The 27,806-nt window shown below is 46.1% G+C and overlaps 1 protein-coding gene and 2 long non-coding RNA genes across 3 annotated transcripts; all 3 read right to left on the reverse strand.

The window, feature by feature from the left end:
- Positions 1-539: 539 nt before the first annotated feature.
- Positions 540-11,040, reverse strand: tspan33b (tetraspanin 33b). Its single transcript, XM_035401472.1, has 8 exons — positions 10,945-11,040; positions 6,501-6,558; positions 5,943-6,070; positions 4,446-4,520; positions 3,722-3,817; positions 3,148-3,276; positions 2,566-2,727; positions 540-608 (listed from the first exon to the last, which is right to left on the reverse strand). The coding sequence occupies exons 1-8, from the start codon at positions 11,038-11,040 to the stop codon at positions 540-542; spliced, it is 813 nt and encodes a 270-aa protein (XP_035257363.1).
- Positions 11,041-15,566: 4,526 nt separating this feature from the next.
- On the reverse strand, positions 15,567-19,855 carry LOC118219380. The gene is made up of 3 exons (XR_004763754.1): positions 19,756-19,855; positions 17,631-17,714; positions 15,567-17,045 (listed from the first exon to the last, which is right to left on the reverse strand). It is a non-coding gene; the product is annotated as an uncharacterized LOC118219380 (long non-coding RNA).
- A 2,636-nt stretch (positions 19,856-22,491) lies between these two features.
- Positions 22,492-25,955, reverse strand: LOC118219379. Its single transcript, XR_004763753.1, has 3 exons — positions 25,834-25,955; positions 24,099-24,181; positions 22,492-23,509 (listed from the first exon to the last, which is right to left on the reverse strand). It is a non-coding gene; the product is annotated as an uncharacterized LOC118219379 (long non-coding RNA).
- Between the last annotated feature and the right edge of the window lie 1,851 nt (positions 25,956-27,806).

The following is a 27,806-nucleotide window of genomic DNA, read 5'->3' on the forward strand; positions in this document are numbered from 1 at the left end:
GCGGCTTCTCCCCCGACTGACCAGAGGGGGCGCCAGAGAGCAATGAGCTGTGGACCTGTCCTGCTGACTGTAGCCCCTCCCCCTCTCTGTGTCTGCGATGATACAGCCGGTTATGCGCCTGCCCCCCAATAGTTACTCTTTCTTTAAAACGTAACATCATGCAAGACTAATCGCACTAATTGATTATAACACTTAAGAAGCGCAAGGTTATGTTCACATCAGCATTTTATTGATAAAAAAAACACATGCCGTTAAAAAACAAACTCAAAGTAAATCCTTAATGCCGACACGAATGTACAGTAATCATTCGATTATGTAACCGCTCCAATAAATAAATGTTTCCAGTGTGAACTCCTTGTCTGTTTAGTACGGTGCTATGGGTGTAGCTCACTGCATTATCACCGACACACCTTGCTATTGGAGCTTTTCAGCCCTGCGGACGCTCTCTCGGGGGGGGGGGGGGTCACGCGGTCGAGTTGGGTCTCGACCCGGGGGGGGGGGGGGGGGGGGGGGGGGCGGTCGCCGTCCCGCTTTCCGCCTCACAAGACGGAGCCGATCTCGTCCTGGATTTGGGAGATCAGGATCTGGGACAGCACGATGCCCGCCACCTGGAAAAGGGAGCCAAACGGTCAGGGGAAAGCCGAGGTCAGGAATAATGAACCCCTCTCCGTCTGCCGGGAACGCCCTTGGCTTACTTTATTCTCATTGTGTAGCTTGTGCAGAGCAGGGCTGCCCAACCCTGCTCCTGGAGATCTAGCGTAGCCTGTAGCTTTTCACTCCAAACCCTAACAAAGCCACACCTCACTCTACTAAGTGAGATCTCTAACTGTTGAGTGAGGTGTGGCTTTGTTAGGTTTTTAGTGAAGTCCTACAGGATGGTAGACCTCCAGGAACAGGGTTGGGCAGCCCTGCTCTAGCTGCTGAATGAGGTGTGGCTTTGTTAGGGTTTTAGTGAAGTCCTACAGGGATGGTGGATCTCCAGGAACAGGGTTGGGCTCTAGCTGTTGAATGGGGTGTGGTTTGTTACAGTTTGAGTGTAATCCTACAGGGACGGTCGATCTCCAGGAACAGGGTTGGGCAGCCCTGGTGTAGATATTCAAGAGTGCGTGTCCAGAGAGTATTCATATTTTATTTAGCGTGCACCGAACATCGGCTGGGGATTGGACAGTTAGGGCGGAGGGAGGGTGTGGTTATCAATTGCTTTAACGATGATGTCGTGAGTACAAGTTTCTGAAACGAGAGCTGTAGGTCTGACACGCCCACTTCAAGCTGATTGGCAGCTTGTGAGGGGGCGACGCAGCTCAGGAGGTAAGAGCGGTTGTCTGGCAGTCGGAGGGTTGCCGGTTCGATCCCCTGCCCTGGGCATGTCGAAGTGTCCCTGAGCAAGACTCCTAACCCCTAATTGCTCCCCCAACGAGCTGACTGGTACCTTGCACGGCAGCCTTTCACCGTTGGTGTGTGAGTGTGTGTCTGTGAATGGGTGAATGAGAGGCATCAATTGTAAAGTGCTTTGGATAAAAGCGCTATATAAATGCAGTCCGTTTACCATGAAAGAGCCACACTGCTGATTAGCCGAAAAAGAAGATCACGTTGAGGCCCTTTGAATCTTATTCCGATATTATTATTATTTTTTTTTTTGATGTGGCAGTTGGGTAATTTCCTGAGGGGGCCGTTCTGTAGTTTGCATATCAAACAGGGTGTTCTCTTCTGTTTGTGAGAGTGCGTGCACTGAGATCGGTTCCGTTTATTTGTCCTGGCGTGAGCGATTATGCGCGCGTTACCGCTCGCGGGTTGGAGATTCGTCGAACGCGCTCCCTCACCGTTTACAGTAGCAGCCAGGGAGCGAATAAGGCGCGAGCGTCGACCCTGCGTCGCGCGACCGTACGTTCCGTTTCCCTTCTAGCGAGTGGCCAGAGAGGAACCGCAGGCGGAGATGAGGCTTCCTGGCTTCTCTGCCCACAGGAACCACTTTTACGCAGAGAGGAAGTGGTGCTGTGGTTTTAATGGGAATTAAAACCGTTTCTCTGACCGTTTCCCAAGTGAGCTGGTTTAATGACACAGTAAATCAGTCATGTTTATTTTTTTTGGAATAATCGATTAGTAATGCGCGGAGGTGGTCAGGCAGGCAGATTTTCTGATGGAAATGTTGAGTGTGACAGTAAGTCAATTTTGTGAATATTAATTCTGGATGACGCTACTCCCAATCTGTCTTGCCAGATTGACTAACTTAAATGGATTTGTGTATGTTATTGAATTCTCTCTCGCACGACTGTAAAAATTCAACTGGGAGGCGGTCTAGCCAGCTTGTTTTCAAGCTCGCTGTCGTTGTCGTCTCGCTCAATGACCACATTCAGCTTGAATATTTGTGTAAATAACAAGACTGCTCGTCCCAATGTATGCTTGTAAAGTGGCCTGATAGTCTGCAGTCTGCGGTGTGCTGTTTGCCTCTGACTCCCATTGTAACACGCTTATCTTGTTAGTTTCTCGCACCATCTTTGAAAGGGGGGCGGTCCCTATGAGAAGCCTCGAGCAGGGGGAGGCGCCTGCTGTGTTTTTTTTTTGTACCTGGGGGAGGGCGAGCCCCAGGGCCATGGCCCCGACCAGCAGCAGGTGCGACTCGATCCACGTGACCGCCTTGTCCGCGCACCCCGCCGGGTAGATAGACTTGGTCGCGTCCAGGAAGTTCTGGGTCTGCGCCCCGAATCCGCACATGGTGTTGATCACGACCTGGTTTGCACAGAGAGAACCGCCGCGCATTTCTCCGGGTCTCGTGCAGCCTGCGAGTTCTGGCGGCTACGCGGACCCCAGATTACGAGCTCCGAGTGCAGTTACACCTTCCAAACAGCAGGTGGCAGCAATGCATAACGGTAGATTTAAACAAGCGTCAGTTAATTTCTGTTGAACTGCATTGTTTGTATATTAACATGTTTTTTGATGCAATCATAACTTGATTCAGTGGAAACCTATTAATATACTGATTATGTGTTTCAGAGATTTGTGTATTCTGTAAAGCTTCTAGGGAACAGGTGTATAAGGCCTTGACAGGGTTTTACTGGGGGGGGAGGGGTGGTTGGGGGGGGGGGGGGGGCGGGAGGAGGAGTTGGGTGGGGGCGGGAGGCGCAGATGCTCTGGGGTCTGGAACCCTACCTCTCCCGGTACGGGCGTGCAGCAGGAGAACGGGACCGCGCACCTCTCGGTGCTGGGGTTCCCCTGGGTGCAGTTGAAGTACGGGTTCCAGGACCAGTCCGTGTAGTTGTTCCACCCGCAACACTGAAACTGAAACACAGCGAGGTTCAGCCCCAGGAGACCGTCCGGCACCGGGCCCCTCGGAAACGGGCGAGAACACGTCTGCAGTCACACGGTACTTCCGCCTCATTTTTATTTTCGGTTGTGTTTCTGCACCTTTCCGGACATCGGCCGTCTAGAGACGCCAGTGGAGGTTTGTGTTGGACCTCAGGGCTGCGGTGTGCTTAACTTGTTCTCGCTTTGTAAGAGAGAGGTGCGGCATGAACGTGCACAGAGACAGGCAGTATTTTTAAAAATGTGCGTACCGAATTTATAATACGCATTTAATCCTTTCTGTGTGATTTATACCTCTACACTGCCTGTGGTGCTGCCTACAGTCCCACCATTTTGACTGATGTTAACAGACACGTTTACTTCATTGGGTTTTTGCGCGTGTTGTAGAGTATTTCAGGTGCGCTATGGGAACACGAGTCACCTCTGTCTGGATGTAGTCCATTAGGTTCTGCAGGTCCAGGTCGTCCCTGTAGTGTACGATAGCCTTCTTCACAAACTTCCCCAGGGCGTCCCGAGTCTGCACACAAATCACAGGGACCTTTCGCTCGTCACACGCGGATGTACCTTTTTCATCTAACGCTCTTATTGTGCGCCCACTGTTCCTGCTTTCATCGCCCTGTGATCGCTCAGGCTCACAATCGCCAGTGTACACTAATGTGTGAACGCGGATGTGATGACACATGATTACAGTGGTAATGAGCTCAGGCTCTCCTTGCACACGCGCGCACACACACACACACACACACACAAACACACACACAGACATGCATGCACACATGCATGCAAGCACACACACTCTCTCACACACAGACACACATGCACACACACACACACAGAGACACATGCATGCACAGATACACACACACTCACACACACACACACACTCTCTCACAGACACACACACAGACACTCTCTCTCTCTCTCTCTCTCACACACACACACACACACACACACGCACACACACTGGTGTGCTATGTGCTATGCATTAATGGGTCATTGTGGCAGAAGCAGCTAGTCCGAATGGCCTGGAAGTGGCGGGGCTGTTCTCTCTCCGAGCTGAGAGCGGAGGCGGATGGCGGGCGTGGCGGTTAGCTGACCCGCAGCGCTTCAGACAGCCACCAGGGGGGGGGGGGTGCGACAGGTACCTGATCAGAGTAGAAGAAGCCCAGAACTGCAATGGCCAGCTGGGTGAGAAACACCAGAGTCAGACTGAGGGAGAACTGAGAGAGAGAGAGTGGGGAGAGAGAGGGAGGGAGGGAGAGAGAGGGAGGGAGGGAGAGAGAGGGAGGGAGGGAGAGAGGGAGGGAGAGAGAGAGAGGGAGGGAGGGAGAGCGAGGGAGCGAGGGAGGGAGGGAGGGGGGAAGGGAGGGAGGGGGAGGGGGGGAGGGAGGGAGGGGGAGGGGGGGGGAGGGAGGGGAGGGGGAGGGGGAGAGAGAGGGAGGGGGAGAGAGTGAGTGAGAGAGGGGGAGAGAGAGAGAGGGAGGGGGGGAGAGAGTGAGTGAGAGAGGAGGAGAGAGAGAGAGGGAGGGGGAGAGAGGGAGAGGGAGGGGGGGAGAGAGAGATGGCTTTAATATCGCGTGGAGTTGTACTCATAAAGAATAGGTAACAGAATTTAAGAGTGGGAGAGATAATACAATCTATCATCCATATTGTATGTAGTTTTTTATAATGTAACCTTATAATGCTTTGGCGACACAAGTGCCTGCATTTGTCGTGCCGATAAAGCACTCTGAAATTTGAGAGCGTCGGGAAACACTAAAGAAGACCAGAGAACAGAATCGATGACGGAGGAAGAGAGCGAAACAGGGAACAAAGACTCCAGCGCTGTGTACACATCCTGTGTCACTGTGAGCTTCATGTCGCACGTAAGAGAAGTTGTTAGATCGGCTGTCCCTTCGATTTTAAATGCCAGAGCGAGGAAACTAAGTCATTAAGAAAGACTCTTACTCTTTCTTTTATGGATGTCCTGTTTTTATGGTTCTGAAGGGGAAGTGGGTCTTTATATCATCTGACCGAGATTCATGGCTTGTATTTGCTGCAGATGTAAGAGCATTAGAGTCTGTAACGACGAGAATGAGAACAGGTCCATTCAGACGATTTGTGTTTGTCGTTTACCCAAAAAGAGACGGGATTGGCCGGTACTGTCGGACCTGGACTGCGAGCCTGCGGTTTGTACCGCGTTACCAGGCAGGCCGGTTCACACACTGGCAGCTTGCTATCTATCCTTCCATCCATAACATCCATCCATACATCCATCCATTATCTATACCCGCTTATCCTGAGCAGGGTCGTGGGGGGTGCTGGAACCTATCCCAGCATGCACTGGGCGAGAGGCAGGAACACACCCTGGACAGGCCGCCAATCTATCGCAGGGCGCGCACACACATTCGCTCACACACTCGTACCCGTGGGCTATTTTGAGCCTGCTCGCTATCTAAGAAAAGGAATTCTGATATTCCTGTAGAAACGACATCATCCGAATGGCTGGTTATGTTACTGTGGCAAGAGGCCCGAATTTAGTGTAATTTCCCTGCGTTTCCCTGGAGACGAGCGAACGGGCGTCCCCCCGAGCCCTGTGTGGCGTCGACGGCCGGGCAGGCGACGGGGCGAGGAAGAGGAGGGCGAGGAGGAAGAGGGCTCACGGTTTTGAGGAGGCGAATGTTCTCCCGCAGCGCTCCGATGCAGCCGCAGAAGGTGATGAAGAACATGACCACGCCCACCACGATCAGGATGACCGCCGGGTCGATCAGGAAGGTGTCCCGGACCGTGTCTGCAGGACGAAGAACGGGGGGGGTATGGGGGGGAGGGGGTCACACTGTCCAATCACCCACCCTAAAATCTTTTAGAATTTTTATACATTTTACGTTCTCAGGGACCCTCGTTTGCAATGGTGTCAAGGTACAATAAAACCATAAAATAATTTTTTTTTAAATAAAAGAAAAGATGTTTGTACATTTTGTTAGGCGTAACTTTGTGTTTCACGTCAGGTCCCCCTTGCAAAAGAGATTTCAATCTCAATGGGGTTTTCCTGGTTAAATAATGGTTAAAAATAAAAATAAATAAATAATAACAAGCACGACTTGAAACGGTTGCAATCTTAATTAGCCAGGTTAAAAAAACAAACTTAAAAAAGACTCTAGTCTTTGGTGACGTCACAGTTTTTGGCACGAGGGCATAGCGGCGCTGGAGGTCGGTCTTACCTGTGGCTTTCTGGACTTTGGCGTACACCCCGATCGCGATAATCAGCAAGGAGAAAACCTAGGAGGAGAACCGCGGGGTTGTTATTGTGACGGGACTTGGAAACGGTCGTTGCGTGCGGAACATATACCGGAAAGCTAGGCGCGGCTGGGAGGCTCTCCCTCGCAGAAGGAGCCGTTAGGTAAGACGGGTGGGTGTGCTTCCGGATAATTCCCCCCTTCCATTAGCTGGATGTTAATATCCCGGGCGTGATATTACAATTAACGGTGATGTGATTCCATCCTACCGAATCAACCAGTCGAGAGAAATTGAGATTTTTTTTGTTTTTTTTTGTTGAGATTTCCAGTGACAAACAGGCACCGATGAAAGTCTGTACAGATGAGACAAAATGGAAAAAGAAAGAAACCAAAATAAATTCAAATAGCAAGCGCGTGGTCTTATCAAATTCACGACCACTGCTTTGGCCACCAGAGGGCCTGTTCTGTGGGGGCTGAGTTAACAGGTGGGTCTCGGTGCCAGTGTAGTAGTAGTATCGGCAGTGCCTATGACTTCAACCTAAATCTGAGCTTCCACTGAGACGTGCAGGAAGTGAGCGCTTTCAAATCCGTTATTTTAAAATTCGCCTTTGCATTCGGCGTGTCCAACCTTAGCACCCCCCCATTGCCCCCTGTCCCTCTTTTACTTCTCCAGGCCCCCCCGACACCACCCCCCCCCCCCCCCACGTTTTTTTCCCCTCAAATCAATCCAAACACAATTTCAAGGCAATAAACGACTCTTAACAGAACGTTCACAATGGACGCCAGTGATCTTATAATCCTCTTTCCTGCAGCTTTCAGCTAACCCAGCGTTTCTCTCTTGTTCATCAGGTCTTCAGTGCCCCCTACCCCGCCCTCCCCCCCCCCCCCCCCCCCCCCCCCGCCCTCCTTCCCCCTGCCCCCAGCCTCTCCAGTGTCTCCTTTCCACTGTGGAGAAAGCTGACAGACACTTCATGTCTGCTGATAGGTTTCTGCTATTTTAAGTCGGTGTCATGAGGAGCAGGCTGTGAACCACAGGAACCTTATGATCTCACAATACATCACAAAGACAGGAATTACAGACATAATAAGAAGAAGAAATTAATGAAGGTAATTAAGTGCTTTTATGAGGATTAACCGGATTTGGAGGCCCCATTCTTTAGCAGGGTTAGAGCAGAGATCCTCTTAACAAACCAGACGGTCACCTCCAGCATTCCTTTTGTCCTCTCTGCTTCTTTGCAGCAGGATGTTCCAGTTAGTAACGGGGATTTCTGCTGCTGCATCGCTGTTTACAAATGTTCATGAATAGGTGTTCCCGAGGACAGGACACAAGCATTTTTATGCGTGGATGGAAAGAATTTGTGATTTTTTTTTTTTGGGGTTGCCAGATACCTACAGAATTAACCTTAAATCCCCCATTTTAGGGGATCTTGGCAATCTGTGTGGAAGTTTTTTCCCCCAAAATGGGGGATTTTTTAGAGGATAAATCTCACAGGCACCTGGCAACCCCGAAATCTCAGCCTCACCCTTGGCCACAGCCCTTTTGTGAATTTTCGTAGCGCACATCAGATTTGGGATGTTTACACCAAAAGTCATCAGCCGCGATTCAGAATCCCTCCGATCAGACTACGGCACTGACGGTCTGGAGTGTGTGTGTATATAGGGTTTGAGATAAGCGTGATGTGGATTCGGAGAGGGGGAATTGCTATGCTGAGGGGGGGAGAAAGGGATCACTTGGGTAGAAAGAAGTAATCCCAGCATCCACACGCTTAAGGTAAATCTGTTTCGGGCCGATAGTTTTGCAGGATAACACTTCCGTGAAGGACTGAGCACAAATGAAATGAGACAGCCATTTAAAAAAAATAAATAAATAAAAAAACTCCAGTTCTGGATTTAGATAAAAGTAAATAGAATACTTAGCTAAAGTTGGGGCTGTGATCAAGGTTTCGGCACAATTTTTTGCTTGGGGAAACAACTCTTTGGACCAATGGGCCAATCAGGCCTGGGGAAAATTCACTGTTTTTTTTTTTTTCTTCACTTTTTTTCTGTGCTGCTAAGGTTTGGTCTACCAGCTGTTTGAGAAATCAGTTAAAGTGCGATTAAATAGACCCAAGTCAATGGATAACACTGTCTTGTTGTTTGAAGAGGTATTTTTCTCTGACATAAAGCACTCATGTCTATATACCCTACTGAATGAAACACCTGATCACAAAACCCTTTATATCTCTCAGTGGCAAGATCTTGAATCTTTTTTTGTGATTGTTTGGCATCAGAATTATTTTGTTATGAAGTATACAGAGGCGGCCATGAGACAGATTGCTTGGTGAATGGGCACTTTATGTGTGTCTGTGTGTGTGTGTGTGTGTGTGTGTCCTTATTTGCTTGTGTATTTATGTTTGTGTGTGTGTGTCTGTTTGTCTGTCTGTGTGTGCTGAATTAGGGATATTTGCTTGTGTATTTATGTTTGTGTGTGTGTGTCTGTCTGTCTGTTTGTCTGTCTGTGTGTGCTGAATTAGGGATATTTCCCGGCAATCTTTATGGGCTTTGACAGGGAGAATCTCTCTCCCAGAGGAATTTATCAGGCTGAAAAGGGCACTGAATCACTGTGAGAGGAACAAAAGGAGATGGATTATCCTGCTGGGCTTGATTCAGAAGCCCGTCTGAGGTAAACAAACGGAGCGGAGCCGCACTGCACCGGGCCCAGGGAGGACGTCTGCCACTGCAGCGACACTGCGTAACGACACTGTGCAGCAACACTGCGTAACGACACTGTAACAACACTACACAACAGCACTGCATAACGACACTGTGTAACAACACTACACAACAGCACTGCACAACGGCACTGCGTAACGACACTGCGTAACGACACTGCGTAACAACACTGTAGCAGCACTGCGTAACGACACTGTGTAACAACACTGCGTCACGACACTGCGTCACGACACTGCGTAACAACACTGTGTAACAGCACTACACAACAGCACTGCATAACAACACTGTGTAACAGCACTGTGTAGCAGCACAGTGTAACAACACTGTGTTACAGCACTGTGTAACAGCACTGCGTAACAGCACAGTGTAACAGCACTGCGTAACAGCACAGTGTAACAGCACTACACAACAGCACTGCATAACAACACTGTATAACAACACTGCATAACAGCACTGTATAACAACACTGTATAACAACACTGCATAACAGCACTGTATAACAACACTGCATAACAGCACTGTATAACAACACTGCACAACAGCACTGCCTAACAACCCTGTGTCTGCGCAGTCGTCCTGCAACAACACAATCACTCCCTTGTGCAAAACGTCGCCTCTAATCCAGAATCCAGCGGTTATTCGCGCAGATTCCCTGCAGCCCCTCACGGGGACCGCACCTTGCGGTCGCCTGACTTCGTAGCGTCCGTTTCAAGTCCCAGGATTTAAACTCTGTGACTGATCGAATCACGGAGGAGCTCGGCTACCTCACGCTCAGGGCAACATGTAGGTGACCATGCAGATGAGACAATCTGAGACTGACACGCCACTAGAAAAAAGGCCTCAGTTTCCCACAGAATTACGATGGTGAATGCAAAGCAATAAGCGACGAGAATGAGAAATTTCTCGCCTCTTTCCCAGAGCGGACACTCAATTTGGACAGCGGATTTAGCGGGCGCAACCACCGCAGCGCGTTCGGAGATTCTAATTGTTACAAATGACTGCAATTTCCACGTGGAAAATTGAGTTTGGGTAACGAGAGTATCAGGTGGCATTTTCATCAATTATAAATGAGAATTTATGAAAACCAGAGCGCTTGTTTCAAAATGGCGAAAGTTTTGCCGTTTTTCCTGATGTTTTATTTATGTTAATTTTGTGAGTGAGAGCCCTTCGTTCTGTTTGGGGAGAACAAGGCCTCCCCCCACATTTGATTTGGGTAAGCTGTATCCGGGGCTGCTTCCGAATCAGCAAATTCCCCTACTATTAAGTATACTTGTTGGGTACGCTGGATGAGAAGTTTTTAAGTAGGCAAAATGTTCTCAAAATGCAATGCACTTAAAAACCAAGGATGAGATTCTTTTTTCCCGGGTTTCGCTGAGTATATTTGAGGGCATATGTTTCAGGGACAACCATTTTGGCTCCGAAATATGATGTGAAGCTTCGCTAACGTTTTCCTTCTACACGTGAGCATCATTGCAAGGACGGAACACCTTACGACACTTCCACAGTACGGTTGGCAAATAGTATGGACGATATTTTTTCGCAGACTACACAGTGTGTAGTAATAAAATAGTGCTCAGTATGCTTAGTAGACAGCACATAGTTTTGTGAACACAGAAATGAGGAGGCTGATTCGGACACAGCCAGGAGCCCGTCTAAGGTTTCGGGGAAGGGGGGGAAGGGGGGGGGGGGGGATCTGGGCGGGCGTGGCTTCACTTACCCAGAATAAGAAGCTGAAGAAGAAGAGGAAGTAACGGATCCAGGGGTTGATGAAGGAGAAGGTTTCCGCCCGGCTTAAGTTCAGTTTCCTGTCCATCGCTGCGTAGAGGGCGGGTTGGGGGGATTCGGGGGTGGTGGGGGGGGGGGCGGGCTAAGTCTGCAGAGGTTTTAGAGGAAAGGAACGCGGGAGAATATTACTCCGTAGCGACGGGCGTAAAAAACGACCAAGGGACGCGCAGAGCCGGGGCGTGTGGGGGGTCGGTCCGCAGGGCGGGGCCTCCTAAAAAAAAAAGGGGGGGCTAGCAGCTGCGAGCCTCCCGCGCCGTACCCATCGACCACCCCACACCCCCCCCAACCCCTGACTGTCCCGTGCGCTGGCAGGGAGGGGCCGGGATTCGAGTTACACAAATAAATGCCTCTGGCCTCACTGCTGTGTGAATAGCCTGGCATTAGCCCTGGGGGTTTTTTTTCTACGGCATTGTTACCCTGTCGTTCCAGCGGCCTGCACAGCTCGGAGAGGATTGGGGGGGGGGGGGGGTGACCGTTTCAAAAGGGAATCCACACATCTACAGCCACGCCCAAACGGTAACCTGCGTGTATTTGTGGGCCTGCGCTGGCTGCGGTGGATTTGGACAGCCACACTTTGTGTTTCCGTGACGACCGCGCGCGTAACGAACGGATGTCGTTCGCGCGACGCGCTCCGACGAGCACCCTTATAATAAGGCCTTAACCGCGAACGAAAACATCGTTACCCATAATTAACGCTGTTTACTTTCTCCGTCTTGCTCTGTTGCTCGGGAAACCTGTTTGTTGTTAGGACTTTGCGTTGCTTTCATCCTCTGTAAAAATGAGTTCCCCTGGAATAATTGCACGTTGTTCCAATATTGATTCTTTTGTTGTTCAGAAATCTTCCGTGTCCCTCCTTGGGGAACCCGATAGTTTAAGGTAATCAATTAAATTGCGGATTAAATTGCAGCGTGTTTAACAGATTTGCATATCCCCGGAAAGCCTTGTGTTTATGAACTAGGCAAATTACCGCTGAGACTTGTTTGCCATTTGAAAAATTAGTGTTGGGATCGTGTTCGAATCAAATGAAGAACATTTGTAATGTTAGGAGAATTTTAATCTGTTTGTTTAAAATGGCTGCCTCCAAAGGATTATACTGGTGCACTGGTCCCCCCAACTGTACCCCTCTGATTTATTTGCTCTTTATCTCCCCCTCTAGGTCAGCTTGTGTCCTGCATGCGGCCATGACCTAAGTCTGTTCTTCCCTGAAAATGTCGCCGCCTTGTGGTAGAATCACCCAATTACAAACAGGGCATTTTCAATCTTCCATCACCTGAAGAATGATCTGCTATTCACCTGGGATATCATCCAATTCCGACGTGTCTTGCTCTGATTGGATTACAGTAGACTTGAGAGCACATTCGAATGCTGTTTTTAGTTGTAATAGGAGAGGGCTATATTTAAATTGTTATTTAGAGTGGAGTTTTTACACAGGGAAGCTAATTAGATGGTTGTCTACAGAAAATCTCCAACTGGTCCAAGACATTGTAAAAGAGCAATTGTTGTGCGTTTGGTCTTATGTTTATTCATATTTCTTTTCACAAAAAGAACTTCCACTGCATGAAGCCATTATAAATGTAATAGTTATGTATGCGTCACTCTTAGTCTATGTGTCTGAAAGCCTTTTATGCAAAGTGGTTGGAGCAAGGCAGTTGGCTCGACCCCAGAGTAATGCCAGGCACAGCAGGCTAATCCTGTCAGTATCAGCTTGAGTGTTGGGCTGATTTGGTCTTATTTAGTTATTTAGTCACTCTGCTTCAGCGCCCCAACCACTGGAGCACCAAGCCCCCAGCCAGACGGCCCCAAGTTCACAGTTTGTCTCCCCCTGTGGGTCGGCTTGGGCCCTGCGCTCCTTCCCAACGGCTCCTCTGTCTGGGTTCTCCCCTCCGAGTCCCCCATCGTCGCCCCCTTGTGGTAGAATCACCTATCTACAGTGAATGACTCCTAACCTTCATCACCCCCAAAGCTTGATCTCCTCCAATTCCAATTCACCCACAATATCATTCAATTCTGTCCTGCCCTAGTCTGCAGTAAGATTGGAGTTCATGTGAATGCTTTAGCTGTGAGGGGTATATTTTAATGATTACTTTGAGTTATTTTCCCTGAAGGACCACACTGTACAGCCAGACAGATACTTCACACTCAGCTTCCCCTTTTTAAGTGAATGGAAAACTGATGGGCATTCAGACTGACGTGGACATTAACAAATAAGTGAGTGCTACCTGTAATGCAGATTCAAATCTGACTGTGCTGAACTATTGTCAGTAGTGATCCAGGAGGGGAGGGGAGGGAGGGAGGGAGGGAGGGAGGGAGGCAGGCAGGGAGGAGGGAGAGAGGGTGGAAAGAGGAAACAAATTTCATTTCAGAAAAAAATGATTCATTGCCCTCCCTAAAATGCTTATATTCTTTCTGAATAATTCATGAATACGATTGCATAGCATTTTATTTATATACCAAAAGGTCCAATCCCATTGTAAACCTGGTTGGTTCGTTTTAAGGTCACACCAGTGTTCAATGTTTAATCGAAAGCAGATAGGGGAAATCTTTATTTAATGAAAATACGCTATTCCCTGTTTTGCTTACTAATTTAAACCAAATGCTTCACAGGAAAATATACATCAAGGATTTTGCAAATGTGTGCCTATGTACTTTTGACAGCACAATGTGTTTCATTGAACTTTACATATTTTCCAGTAAAAAACAAAAAACATTTATTTTAAAATCCAAAGCACAGGAAAGAAAACACAGTGTGCCAAACAACCACCGCAACGAACCAATTGATCATTCCAAAGAAACAAACCCTTTCAAAAGAATGCAATAAAGCTCAAAGCCCATAGAAACACAGCATGAAAAAAGGTTCACATACACACAGTCACAAAACAAGTCTTACATACAAAGTAGGAACAAAAAAAACAACAGTCATAAAAAGACAAATACATCATTCAGGTTCTTGTTAGTAGTCTCTTGTTTGTGTGTGGACTAGATAATCAGTTCTTTCCAGTGGTCCATCCCCCATTTCAATGTCCACAACTGATCCAGAAAGGGCCGGTGTTGATGCAGGCTTTCTCTCCAACCAAGCAGCAACACACCTGATTCTACTAATCAATCAGAGTCGTTGCTAAGCACCCTGATTAGTAGAATCAGGTGTGTTGCTGCCTAGTTGGAACAGAAGCCCGCACCCACACCGGCCCTTTATGGATAAGACTGAGGGCAACGGGTCCACAACCACACTCTCCTGGAAGAGGTTCAGGATCGTACTCTGTGGCTCGCCTATTACACTTGCCCCGTTTTGTTGGCCGCTCTCGGTTTCCTGAACAGGAGGCTGGGGGGCGGAGCTGAGAAGAGACCACCTGAGCTGCGTTGTGCCTGATTGAAGTCTTTCGCCCATTCTAGTGTGGCTTGGTGGTTCGCTCACTTGCCCTCTCTCCCGGTACGTTGGTTTGTATTTCAGTTGTTGCATTTTACTACATTCGCCACGATGCTATTTCCTCATCCCTGCCCATGCATACACAACGGATGGCCCACAGCATAAGTGTCCAGTACATTGATTTTCGATCTACCGGTCGATCGCAGAGGCCATGCTGATAGATCGCCGCGTTATTAAAAATGCGCCTAATTCTTACCGTTTTCATCCCATTTCCCTACAGCTTACGCGATAAATCGGGCCCATTTTAGGCAGGAAATTCGCTTTAAATATCTGACGGATAATGGTGTGAATCTAAAAGCTTGGATTTTGTCTAGATTTGATATTGGTGTAATGATTTTACTTTTATGCAAATAGGTTTCCATACAATTTGGCTAATATTTTTATGTAATGGTAACAAATTGGCAAGGGCTATCGTGGTAGTGACACAATCTGGTCAATTTTAGGTTTTTCTTTCGATGTCCGACGAACAATGGTGTTTTAAATATAAAACTGGATTTTCTTTGTCCACAAATGATGCTGGTCTAACGATTTTGCTTTTATCCCAATGCAGCTATTCTGCAATTGTAGCTACTTTATTTTAGAAAGAAAGTACACACATGGTAACTGAAAAACATAGGCTAGTTAAGATAGTAGTTATGCCCAACACTAGATACAGAACTCTATACAACTACACACGCACAAAATGTTGGCTTGTGGTTGTACGCAGTATTATTAAGACTGAAAAAGTAAATAGTTGGATTTGTTTAATAAAATTATAGACATGTTGCACGCAATTAATTATGTGACGTCTTAATGACTTTGTCCCACCATTATTAATAATATTGTGTGCAGCCACTGTCCAACGAATTTGTTATTTTTTTGGTTACACTACCACCCCACAGATCGCAAGTCAAAAAAGTCTTGGCACCCCTGGCCTGCAGACTTACCACACCATTTTTTTCCTTCATTTTTGTAAGCCTACATGTTTTGTTTAATAAAATAAAGAATTATTTGCCCTGTAATTTCCTTGTGTGGTCTCCCTCTTTTGTCAAGACCTTATGAGCCAGGTTGTGACATCCCTGTGACGAAACCTAGGGGGTATTTTATGAAGCCGGTTAACTGAGCTAGCGAGTAAAACACAGAACAGCTCCTTTTACTTCAGTCCACTTTCCAGATTTGGACCTGCATGAGGGTGTTTGATAGTTTATTATTCTCCCACACATCCATTACACCACATCACCTCACATCACATTTATTGGCACTTTTATCCAAAGCGACGCACAATAAGTGCACACCGAAGGTCATTGGAACAACTGCAATAACACACAGGTCCGCTAAGGTACAATGCTCATTGTGCAACAGTGTATCCATAGCCATGAGTGCATTAAGTCCAATTCACACAGTAAGCAGAGGCCAAGTCAGTAAGTTACGCTAAGTCAAACTGGGAGGCATGACGACGAGCTACAACATCAAGATAATCACACATCCAAGCGCTATCTTCCTGGTTTATTGCTGAATCAATACTGGGTCCAGGGTCGGGGTCTCCCTGGGGAAGCGCCACGGGCTGGTCCGAGCAGCACACTGGCTGGAGGAGAACATCATGCCCTGTCAGTGCAGGAACATGTCAAATCATAAGACACGTGCACAGAAACCCCGCCCATGACATCAACCAGCACAGTGCAATGTAACAGTGGTCCGTTTTACTGACACAGAGAGACCTCTCAGCACGGCGGGTCCATTCTTCCTCTTGGCTTGCTTTCCCGTGCTCTCTGGGGACAGCGCCTCCTGTGGAGCTGTGGAACTCAAAGCTATTCAGCAAGCGTGGACCCTGTTGGGCTCTGCGGTGCAGGAGAGGGAACGATGTCACAAGCATTAGAAGGTGGCAGGTTCGTTCCCCCTCCTGACCCACCAACCCACCCAATCACCTGTCCCTCATGCCCCTCAAACCCCTCTACAGTAATGATGGCATAAAATAACTTTCTGTGGTTGCATGCAGAACTTGTGGGTCCAGCTCCTCTGGTTCTTCCTTGGTTGTCTTGTACTTCTGTGATCTCATCTTCTTCTATCCTCTGAAGCACGGCCAGACGCACCGAAGCCCTCGTGGTACAGTGGTATCGTCATTGTCTTTGGATGCGAGGGTTGTTGGTTCAAACCCCACCTTCCCCCTTTCTTGCATTTCTGTGGTCTGACCATCTTCTCATCTTCTTCTTCAATCCACTGCATCGACGAGAACACCGTCAAAGCAGCTGTGGCTCAGTGGTATGGTCTCCGTCTCCGGACCCAGAGGTTGGGGGTTCAAACCCAGTTCTTCAGCTTTAGTTCTCTTGAATTTCTGTGGTCTCATCATCTTCTGGGGAATGCAGAGGACAGAAAAAGGCAAGGACATGTTGGCAGAACGGTACTGTCAATGCTTGCAGGTGCAATGTTGCCGGGTTCGAAACTCATTATTTCTCTTTGTTCCGCTTAGGTTTCTGTAGTCTTGTCTTCTGTCCACTGATGCTCCCCAAGAAAACACGAACATGGTGGTGGCGTCATGGTATTGTCATGGGCTTGGCATCATGAGGTTCTGGGTTCAAGCCCCTGTTCCGCCACTTGTTTTCCATTTCTGCGGTCCCACCTTGCTGACTTCACTGCAAGAAAGACAAAAAAAAACGTCAAAGTTACGGTGGTGCAGAGGAATGGTCCTCGTCTCCCAACACCAAGCTCTGGGGTTCAATCCCCGCTCTCCCCTTTCAGTTTGTGCAGCTTTTGTCCACTGTTCTGTTTAAATGCGCAAAAAAATGAACGACAAATGCGAAGGAGTATGTGGCGTAGGGGGCTGGACCGATCCTCAGGAGGTAGAGGTTGATGGTTCGATTCCCCGAGACCGCACCTGAGCAACGTTGGTGGTCCCCAAGGGTGGGGGAGGTGTGTGTGTGGTGTGAGTGGACGGGCAGGCAATCTGGCCCCCCGAAAATTCCAAGAATACAACATGGGGGTTATAATATTTTTTTTCAAAATCAAAATTTTCTGAAGGTAAAAAAAAAATTTTTTTTGAAGAGGCCCCACCCTCCATTAGTGCATTACTACTGACAGTCCCCCATACTGCTATGCAATCAAATTAACTCATTTGATTGCAGAAAGGTAGCAGTATGGAAGACTGGCAGTAGTAATGCACTAATATACACCAAATCTGGTGCACAGACACAAAAACAAACAAAACCACTCATGCTTACACAGTGCCTCCATCTGGGGGCTTCCTGCTTCTCCTCAGCATGCAGCGCTACCCTCATGCGTACGCCTTGGGGCTGCCAGACAAGCTGTAGTGAGAAAGAAAAAGGGGTGGAAACGTGTTTGAAATCTCCACAATATGTTACATACGAGCATAAATTATGCAAATGAAAACACAGGTATTAGCACCTTATCTGAAACTCCACGGTTAGGTAACAGGTGATACGAGTAGTTGTAGACTCAACAAATAACTAACAATGTACCACCAGTAGCATCGCGTGTGCCACTGGAAGAAATAAATCCTTCGGTTTGTGCTCTGCTAACATGATGCATATGAATATATAACAAACCCCATCACCAATCACAGCAGATGACAATATAATTCATTTAATCACATCCCACTCAAACGGAACTCAAGAGGTACGGAGTTGTCTGCAAAATTGTAAAACCATGGGACGATGATGTTTGTGACACTATAAGATTATTCAGAATTTGGAGGTATTCTCACAGAATGCTACGCTAGCTGGGGCCGGGGAGGCAGCGACTGGCCACATATTTCTGTGAGGAAACTATTGTCCCGTCAAAAACAGTGAAAGCGTTCTCGCCAAACAAGCCCTGGATTACCAAGGAGCTTAAAATCACATTAAATGAGAAAAAGAGCGTTTCAATCAGTGGACAAGTACAGCCAAAACTCATCCAGCACAGGCCGAATAAACAAATGAAGAGGCAAAGAGTGTCTGTACTTCCCGCTCCCGTCTGCTGTCTGTCCTGGCCCCTCGCTGGTGGAATGACCTCCCCATGACGGTCAGAACAGCAGAGAATCTGACTACCTTCAAACGCAGACTAAAGACTCATCTCTTCAGGCTGCACCTCTCCCCACCCCTCCCTAGCCTATAGGTTAGCTCAATGTACCTAGTTAGGCTAATACGATCACGTTAGTTTGTACTTGGCAGGATTGTTTGTTTGTTTGCTGAACAGGTTACTCTACAGGGTTGGAGTCCTGATCTACGTGGTCACTTCTGGCACTACAATCTTTACTTAACTCTAGTGTGTTTCTTTTGCGCCTCTGCACCTTGAACTAATGCACTTGTTGTACGTCGCTCTGGATAAGAGCGTCTGCTAAATGCCTGTAATGTAATGTAAAAGAGGACATACAAGGAGAAGGCCTTAAGAAGAGCAGATGAGAGATTCTTGGAGAGGAAGGAAGATCCACTCAGGACTATAAACAAAGCAATACCCAGGCCCTCAGTCTACGAAATATTACAGTCAGTCTGCTGAGGCTCTTTAGGACTTCTACAGCTGATCTGACAAATACAACATAACAGAATGGGGTCTTGGTGTTAACTGAGGAGAGCAGTAATATCTTGTTAATGTTGGAGGACGGTAATATGGTTATGAAAACAGTACATTTAACAAAGCCAACATGAGCAATCATCTACTGCAATCCTGCCATAACCAACTGGTTCCCGTCTTCTGTGTTCTGTTCAACTGCTCACTCAAGGAGCACACAGCACCTATGGAAGTCATCTATCCTATCCCCTGTGCCAAAGGAGACCTGCCCAAAGGATCCTAATGACGTTCAACCAGTGACAGAAACATCTGTCATTAGCCTCTAAACGCAACCTGCCCAATATCTAATACAACTACTTTTAATCACTACTTTAACCATGCACATGACACTGAACGATTCAAACCCAAAAGGAAAATTACAACAATCCCGGGAACTAAACAACTCAACAGTCCACAAAGACATATTATAGCTTATAAGTTACGTAGCTACCACCCACAACTAAATACATTATTTAACCAAAAACACAGACCAAATCAGTTTCATTATGGCAGCCTTTAACAAATCGTCAGTTCGTAATCAAGAAAGAGTGCCGAGAATTATCAAGAAAACAAAAGCCTTTATATTAATAACAGCTGAATCGCTAGACACAAAGAACATCGTTACCAAGATACGGGGGTTCAGTTTGTTTACACTGACCGTGTTAGCCGAATACATCGTCTATTTACCATAACATGACTAATATTTAAAAAGGTATAGTCCTCGTGTTCGCCCAAAACAATAACACAATCTAATTCACAGCTTTCTCCCCAGCATTGCAAATAAAACATGACAATACTCACTGTTCGCGAAGGAGAAGCGAAACCGCATGCCATCCTCTCAAAAAGGTAAACATTTGGCGTGACGAAAACGGAAGCAGGATGTGTTACCTGGAAAGCGTCTCACCTGCCCCACCTGGCCAAAACTCTGCACAGTAAAATGGATTAACATCACACCGAGTGTTCTATCAACGACCACGCCGTGCCACCATCTAAATAATAATCTAACAGGATTGCAAATAATTTGTGATACCTACTGTTAAACAAAATGATTATTTATATATAATTTATAAAAATTTTCATTTTAGTGGTTTACATTAAATGGTAAACACATGTTTAGTTGAATAAACTTCATTTTCCCACAGTCTGAGAGTTTAATTTTAAAAGTATTTTGACTACAGTCTTACGTTCTAAATATGCAATCGTTTTCTGAATGAAAACGATTGAATATTTATTATTTTTTGGACATTAATGTATTTTTGCTGTTTTCTTAGTTATCTTTTTGTTATTTTAGTTATATTTTTTGTTTAGTTTATTGGGCATTCAGACGGACGTGGACATTAACAAATAAGTCAGTGTTACCTGTAATGCAGATTCAAATCTGACTGTGCCGTGTTGTCAATAGTGATCCAGGAGGGGGGGGGGGGGGGGGGGGGAGGGAGGGGAGGGGAGGGGAGGGGAGGGGGGGGTGGGGGGGGGGGGGGGGGGGGGGGGGGGGGGGAGAGGGTGGAAAGAGGAAACAAATTTTGTTTCAGAAAAAAAATGATTCATTGCCCTCCCTAAAATGCTCATATTCTTTCTGAATAATTCATGAATACGATTGCATAGCATTTAATTTATATACCAAAAGGTCCAATCCCATTGTACACCTGGTTGGTTCGTTTTAAGGGCACACCAGTGTTCAATGTTTAATCGAAAGCAGGTAGGGGAAATCTTTATTTAATGAAAATATGCTATTCCCTGTTTTGCTTACTTATTTAAACCAAATGCTTTACAGGAAAATATACATCAAGGATTTCGCGAATGTGTGCCTATGTACTTTTGACAACACAATGTGCTTCATTGAATTTTACATATTTTCCAGGAAAAACAAAGAACATTTATCATTCAGGTTCTTGTTAGTAGTCTCTTGTTTGTGTGTGGACTAGATAATCAGTTCTTTCCAGTGGTCCATCCCCCATTTCAATGTCCACAACTTATCCAGAAAGGGCCGGTGTTGATGCAGGCTTTCTCTCCAACTAAGCAGCAACACACCTGATTCTACTAATCAATCAGAGTCGTTGCTAAGCACCTTGATTAGTAGAATCAGGTGTGTTGCTGCTTAGTTGGAACAGAAGCCCGCACCCACACCGGCCCTTTATGGATAAGACTGAGGGCAACGGGTCCACAACCACACTGTCCTGGAAGAGGTTCAGGATCGTACTCTGTGACGGCTCGTCTACTACACGTGCCCAGTTTTGTTGGCCGCTCTCGGTTTCCTGAACAGGAGGCTGGTGGGCGCAGCTGAGAAGAGACCACCTGAGTTGCGTTGTGCCTGATTGAAGTCTTTTTCCCATTCTAGTGGGGCTTGGTGGTTTGCTCACTTGCCCTCTCTCCCGGTACGTTGGTTTGTATTTCGGTTGTTGTATTTTACTACATTCGCCACGATGCTATTTCCTCATCCCTGCCCATGCATACACAACGGATGGCCCACAGCATAAGTGCCCAGTACACTGATTGCGATCTACCGGTCGATCGCAGAGGCCATGCTGGTAGATCGCCGTGTTATTAAAAAATGCGTCTAATTCTTACCGTTTTCATCCCAATTCCCTACAGCTTACGCGATAAATCGGGTCCGTTTTAGGCAGGAAATTCGCTTTAAATATCTGACGGATAATGGTGTGAATCTAAAAGCTTGGATTTTGTCTAGATTTGATATTGGTGTAATGATTTTACTATTATGCAAATAGGTTTATATACAATTTGGCTAATATTTTTATGTAATGGTAACAAATTGGCAAGGGCAATCGTGGTGGTGACAATCTGGTCAATTTTAGGTTTTTCTTTCGATATCCGACGAACAATGGTGTTTTAAATATAAAACTGGATTTTCTTTGCCCACAAATGATGCTGGTCTAACGATTTTGCTTTTATGCCAATGCAGCTATCCTGCAATTGTAGCTACTTTATTTAGAAAGAAACTACGCACATGGTAACTGAAAAACATAGGCTAGTTAAGATAGTAGTTCTGCCCAACACTAGATACAGAACTCTGCAACTGCACACACGCACGAAATGTTGGCTTGTGGTTGTACGCAGTATTATTAAGACTGAAAAAGTAAATAGTTGGATTTGTTTCATAAAATTATAGACATGTTGCACGCAATTAATTATGTGATGTCTTAATGATTTTGTCCCACCATTATTAATAACATTGTGTGCAGCCACTGTCCAACAAATTTGTTCTTATTTTTTTGGTTACACTACCACCCCACAGATCGCAAGTCAAAAAAGTCTTGGCACCCCTGGCCTACAGACTTACTACACCTAATTTTTTTCCTTCATTTTTGTAAGCCTACATGTTTTGTTTAATAAAATAAAGAATTATTTGCCCTGTAATTTCCTTGTGTGGTCTCCCTCTTTTGTTAAGACCTTATGAGCCAGGTTGTGACATCCCTGTGACAAAACCTAGGGGGTATTTCATGAAGCCGGTTAACTGAGCTAGCGGTTAACTGAGCTAGCTCCTTTTACTTCAGTCCACTTTCCAGATTTGGACCTGCATGAGGGTGTTTGATAGTTTATTACTCTCCCACACATCCATTACATCACATCACCTCACCTCACATCACATTTATTGGCACTTTTATCCAAAGCGACGCACAATAAGTGCACACCGAAGGTCGTTGGAACAACTGCAATAACACACAGGTCCGCTGAGGTACAATGCTCATTGTGTAACAGTGTATCCATAGCCATGAGTGCATTAAGTCCAATTCACACAGCAAGCAGAGGCCAAGTCAGTAAGTTACGCCAAGTCAAACTGGGAGGCATGACGACGAGCTACAACATCAAGATAATCACACATCCAAGCACTATCTTCCTGTTTACTGCTGAATCAATACTGGGTCCAGGGTCGGGGTCTCCCTGGGGAAGAACTGCATGCAGAACTTGTGGGTCCAGCTCCTCTGGTTCTTTCTTGGTTGTCTTGTATTTCTGTGATCTCATCTTCTTCTATCCTCTGAAGCACAGCCAAAAGCACCGAAACCCTCGTGGTACAGTGGTATCGTCATTGTCTTTGGATGCGAAGGTCGTCAGTTCAAACCCCACCTTCCCTCTTTCTTGCATTTCTGTGGTCTGATCATCTTCTCATCTTCTTCTTCAATCCACTGCATCAACCTAAACACCGCCAGAGCAGCCGTGGCTCAGTGGTATGGTCTCCGTCTCCGGACCCAGAGGTTGTGGGTTCAAACCCAGTTCTTTAGCTTTAGTTCTCTTGAATTTCTGTGGTCTCATCATCTTCTGGGGAGTGCAGAGGACAAAAAAAGGCAAAGACGTGTTGGCAGAACGGTATTGTCAATGCCTGCAGGTGCAATGTTGCCAGGTTCGAAACTCATTATTTCTCTTTATTTCGCTTTGGTTTCTGTAGTCTTATCTTCTGTCCACTGCTGCTCCCCAACAAAACACAAACGTGGTGGTGGCGTCATGGTATTGTCATGGGCTCAGAATCGTGAGGTTCTGGGTTCAAGCCCCCGTTCCTCCACTTGTTTTCCATTTCTGCGGTCCCACCTTGCTGACTTCACTGCAAGAAAGACAAAAAAAACACGTCAAAGTTACGGTGGTGCAGAGGAATGGTCCTCGTCTCCCAACACCAAGCGCTGGGGTTCAATCCCCGCTCTCCCCATTCAGTTTGTGCAGCTTTTGTCCATTGTTCTGTTTAAATGCGCAAAAAAATGAACGACAAATGCGAAGGAGTATGTGGCGTAGGGGGCTGGACCGATCCTCAGGAGGTAGAGGTTGATGGTTCGATTCCCCGAGACCGCACCTGAGCAACGTCGGTGGTCCCCAAGGGTGGGGGAGGTGTGTGTGTGGTGTGAGTGAGGGGTAGGCAATCTGGCCCCCCGAAATTTCCAAGAATACAACATGGGGGTTATAATATTTTTTTTCAAAATCAAAATTTTCTGAAGGCAAAAAAAAAAAAAAAAAATTTGACAGGGGCCCCACTCTCTGTTAGTGCATTACTACTGACAGTCCCCCATACTGCTACGCAATCAAATGAACTCATTTGATTGCAGAAAGGTAGCAGTATGGAAGACTGGCAGTAGTAATGCACTAATATACACCAAATCTGGTGCATAGACACAAAAACAAACAAAACCACTCATGCTTACACAGCGCCTCCATCTGGGGACTTCCTGCTTCTCCTCAGCATGCAGTGCTACCCTCATGCGCACGCCTTGGGGCTGCAGACAAGCTGTAGTGAGAAAGAAAAAGGGGTGGAAACGTGTTTAAAATCTCCACAATATGTTACATACGAGCATAAATTATGCAAATGAAAACACAGACATTAGCACCTTATCTGAAACTCCACGGTTAGGTAATAGGTGATATGAGTAGTTGTAGACTCAACAAATAACTAACAATGTACCACCAGCAGCATCACGTGTACCACTGGAAGAAATAAATCCTTCAGTTTGTGCGCTGCTAACATGATGCATATGAATATATAAAAAAACCCATTACCAATCACAGCAGATGACAATATAATTCATTTAATCACATCCACTCTAACGGAACTAAAGAGGTACGGAGTTGTCTGCAAAATTGTAAAACCATGGGACGATGATGACACTATAAGATTATTTTGAATTTGGAGGTATTCTCACAGAATGCTACGCTGGCTGGGGCAGGGGAGGCAGCGACTGGCCACATATTTCTGTGAGGAAACTATTGTTCCGTCAAAAACAGTGAAAGCGTTCTCACCAAACAAGCCCTGGATTACCAAGGAGCTCAAAATCACACTGAATGAGAGAAAGAGCGTTCCAATCAGTGGACAAGCACAGCCAAAACTCATCCAGCACAGGCCCAATAAACACATGATGAGGCAAAGAGGACGTACAAGGAGAAGGCCTTAAGAGGAGCAGATGAGAGATGCTTGGAGAGGAAGGAAGATCCACTCAATAAAGATCCACTCAGGACTACAAACAAAGCAATACCCGGGCCTTCAGTCTACAAAATATTACAGTCAGTCTGCCGAGGCTCTTTACAACTTCTACAGCTGATCTGACAAATATAACAGAACAGAACAGGGTCTTGGTGTTAACTGAGGAGAGCAGTAATATCTTGTTAATGGTAGAGGACGGTAATGTGGTTATGAAAACAGTAAATTTAACAAAGCCAACATCAGCAATCATCTACTGCAATCCTGCCATAACCAACTGGTTCCCGTCTTCTGTGTTCTGTTCAACTGCTCACTCAAGGAGCACACAGCACCTATGGAAGTCATCTATCCTATCCCCTGTGCCAAAGAAGACCTGCCCAAAGGATCCTAATGACGTTCAACCGGTGACAGAAACATGTCATTAACCTCTAAACGCAACCTGCCCAAAATCTACTGCAACTATTTCATCAACAACATGTCATCAACAATTCATCACGTTAACCATGCACATGACACTGAACGATTCAAACCCAAAAGGAAAATTACAACAATCCCGGGAACTAAACAACTCAACAGTCCACAAAGACATATTGTAGCTTATAAGTTACGTAGCTACCACCCACAACTAAATACATTATTTAACCAAAAACACAGACCAAACCAGTTTCATTATGGTAGTCTTTAACAAATCGTCAGTTCGTAATCAAGAAAGAGTGACGAGAATTATCAGGAAAACAAAACCTTTATATTACTAACAGCTGAATCGCTAGACACAAAGAACGTCGTTACCAAGATACGGGGGTTCAGTTTGTTTACACTGACCGTGTTAGCCGAATACATCGTCTATTTACCATAACATGACTAATATTTTAAAAGGTATACTCCTCGTGTTCCCCCAAAACAATAACACAATCTAATTCACGGCTCTCTCTCCAGCATTGCAAATAAAACATGAAAATACTCACTGTGCACGAAGGAGAAGCGAAACCGCATGCCAACCTCTCAAAAAGGTAAACATTTGGCGTGACGAAAACGGAAGCAGGATGTGTTACCTAGAAAGCGTCTCACCTGCCCCACCTGGCCAAAACTCCAGTTCTGCACAGTAAAATGGATCAACGTCCTACCGAGTGTTCTATCAACGACCACGCCGTGCCACGATCTAAATAATAATCCAACAGGATTGCAAATAATTTGTGATACCTACTGTTAAAAAAGTATTATCTATATATAATTTATGAAATTTTCATTTTAGTTGTTTACATTAAATGGTAAACACATGTTTAGTTGAATAAACTTGATTTTCCCACAGTCTGAGAGTTTAATTTTTAAAGTATTTTGACTACAGTCTTACGTTCTAAATATGCAATCGTTTTCTGAATGAAAACGATCGATCATTTAGAATTATTTGGACATTAGATGAATACATTTTTGCATTATACATTTTCGTTCAGGAGACGACAGCACAAACGTATTTTCTTCATCTCTGGGCATAGAGCTTGACTGTTCAGACCATGACCAGATGTTTCTGACTGCGGACTTAATTCTTCTAATTAAGAGCTTTGGAATGGCTCACCAGGTAACTGTGTTATTAACCCAGAAATATTTGGTTCAATCCCCACTCCTGCAGCGCCTGTTTGTAATCCAATGATAACCAACCCTGTTCCTGGAGATCTAACGTTCTGTAGGTTTTCACTCCAACCCTAACAAAGAACCCCTCATTGAACAGTTAAATATCTGCATTGAACTGCTAATTATTTGAGTCAGGTGTGTGAAATTAGGCCTGAAATAAAAACCTACAAGGTGGTAGTTCTCCAGCAACTGGTTTGCTTACCACAGATCACTGTTTTTCCCAATGCCACGTCTTCCCCTTCTTGTTCTTGTTGTTTTTGGTCAGAATATAAATCAATATTAAGGTACATACCACCACCTGCTGTACTGAAGTGTGTGGCATTGCATCACTTCCTTTAATTTTTCTTGTCAAAATCCTACAGTCTATTTGCTAACTGGAATCTTAGATTCTACTCACTAACCTAGTGATGATGCACTGTGTGTGTTATCACATAACCATGAATGCGACTGTAGGGTATTTTACGCACATAACAATAAGTCAAATTCCACTGCAGACCTGGTTGGTTTCTTTTTAAAGGAAAACCAGCTTTTGATATTTCAATCAAATTATTCCTGAGCAGTGCCCCCAACACGTAGAGAGCGTGCGTCCCCTTTCTTCCAGAAAGTGCCCAGTGGCCAAACAGGTCTGGGCCTTTGCAGTCTGCCCCACCTCTGGAAGCAGGCTGCTGTCCAGGTTGTTCCCAAGGGCAGAGAAAGGGCTCTAACGGCCCACCTGGAAGTTAGCAGCCGGACAAGCTCTAGTGTTAGTGCCGGGGGGGGGGGGGGGGGGTGAAATCAATACCAGCAAGCAGGTCCTGTGGGAGGAGAGGAACATCAAGGGCTACCAAAAACAAACAGTGGGCTGGATCTCCCTCAGGTGCAGGATCCAGAACCTCCTCCAAGATGGTGCTGTGGTGGACTTTGCAAAAAAAAAAAGAATAAAGTGACGAAAGAGAAATGGGGGGGGGGGGGGGGGTGGATCAATGGAAAGCGCTGATTATCTAGTCCAGACCCGCAGTGCTCCTGCGACCACAAACAAGAGTCCACTAGCAGAAGCCGGCACCTGAATTATGTATTTATCTTTCAATAACAGTTGTTTTGTTTCTATTTCGTATGCAAGGCTGTTGTTTCGTGTACCGTGGACCGTTGATTATGTGAACGTTCTGTCAGACTGTGTGTCTCCGTGGGCTTACTGAATTCTTTAAGAAATAGTGTTTGTTGGGAATTATCAATCGATTTCTGTTGTGATGGTTGTTTGGCATGTAATTTTCTTTCCCATACCTGGAAAGAAACGTGTGAAATGCAATAACAGGTATATTTTTCTAGATAT

This window comes from Anguilla anguilla, chromosome 19, assembly GCF_013347855.1.
Source record: "Anguilla anguilla isolate fAngAng1 chromosome 19, fAngAng1.pri, whole genome shotgun sequence".
Taxonomy (NCBI): domain Eukaryota; kingdom Metazoa; phylum Chordata; class Actinopteri; order Anguilliformes; family Anguillidae; genus Anguilla; species Anguilla anguilla.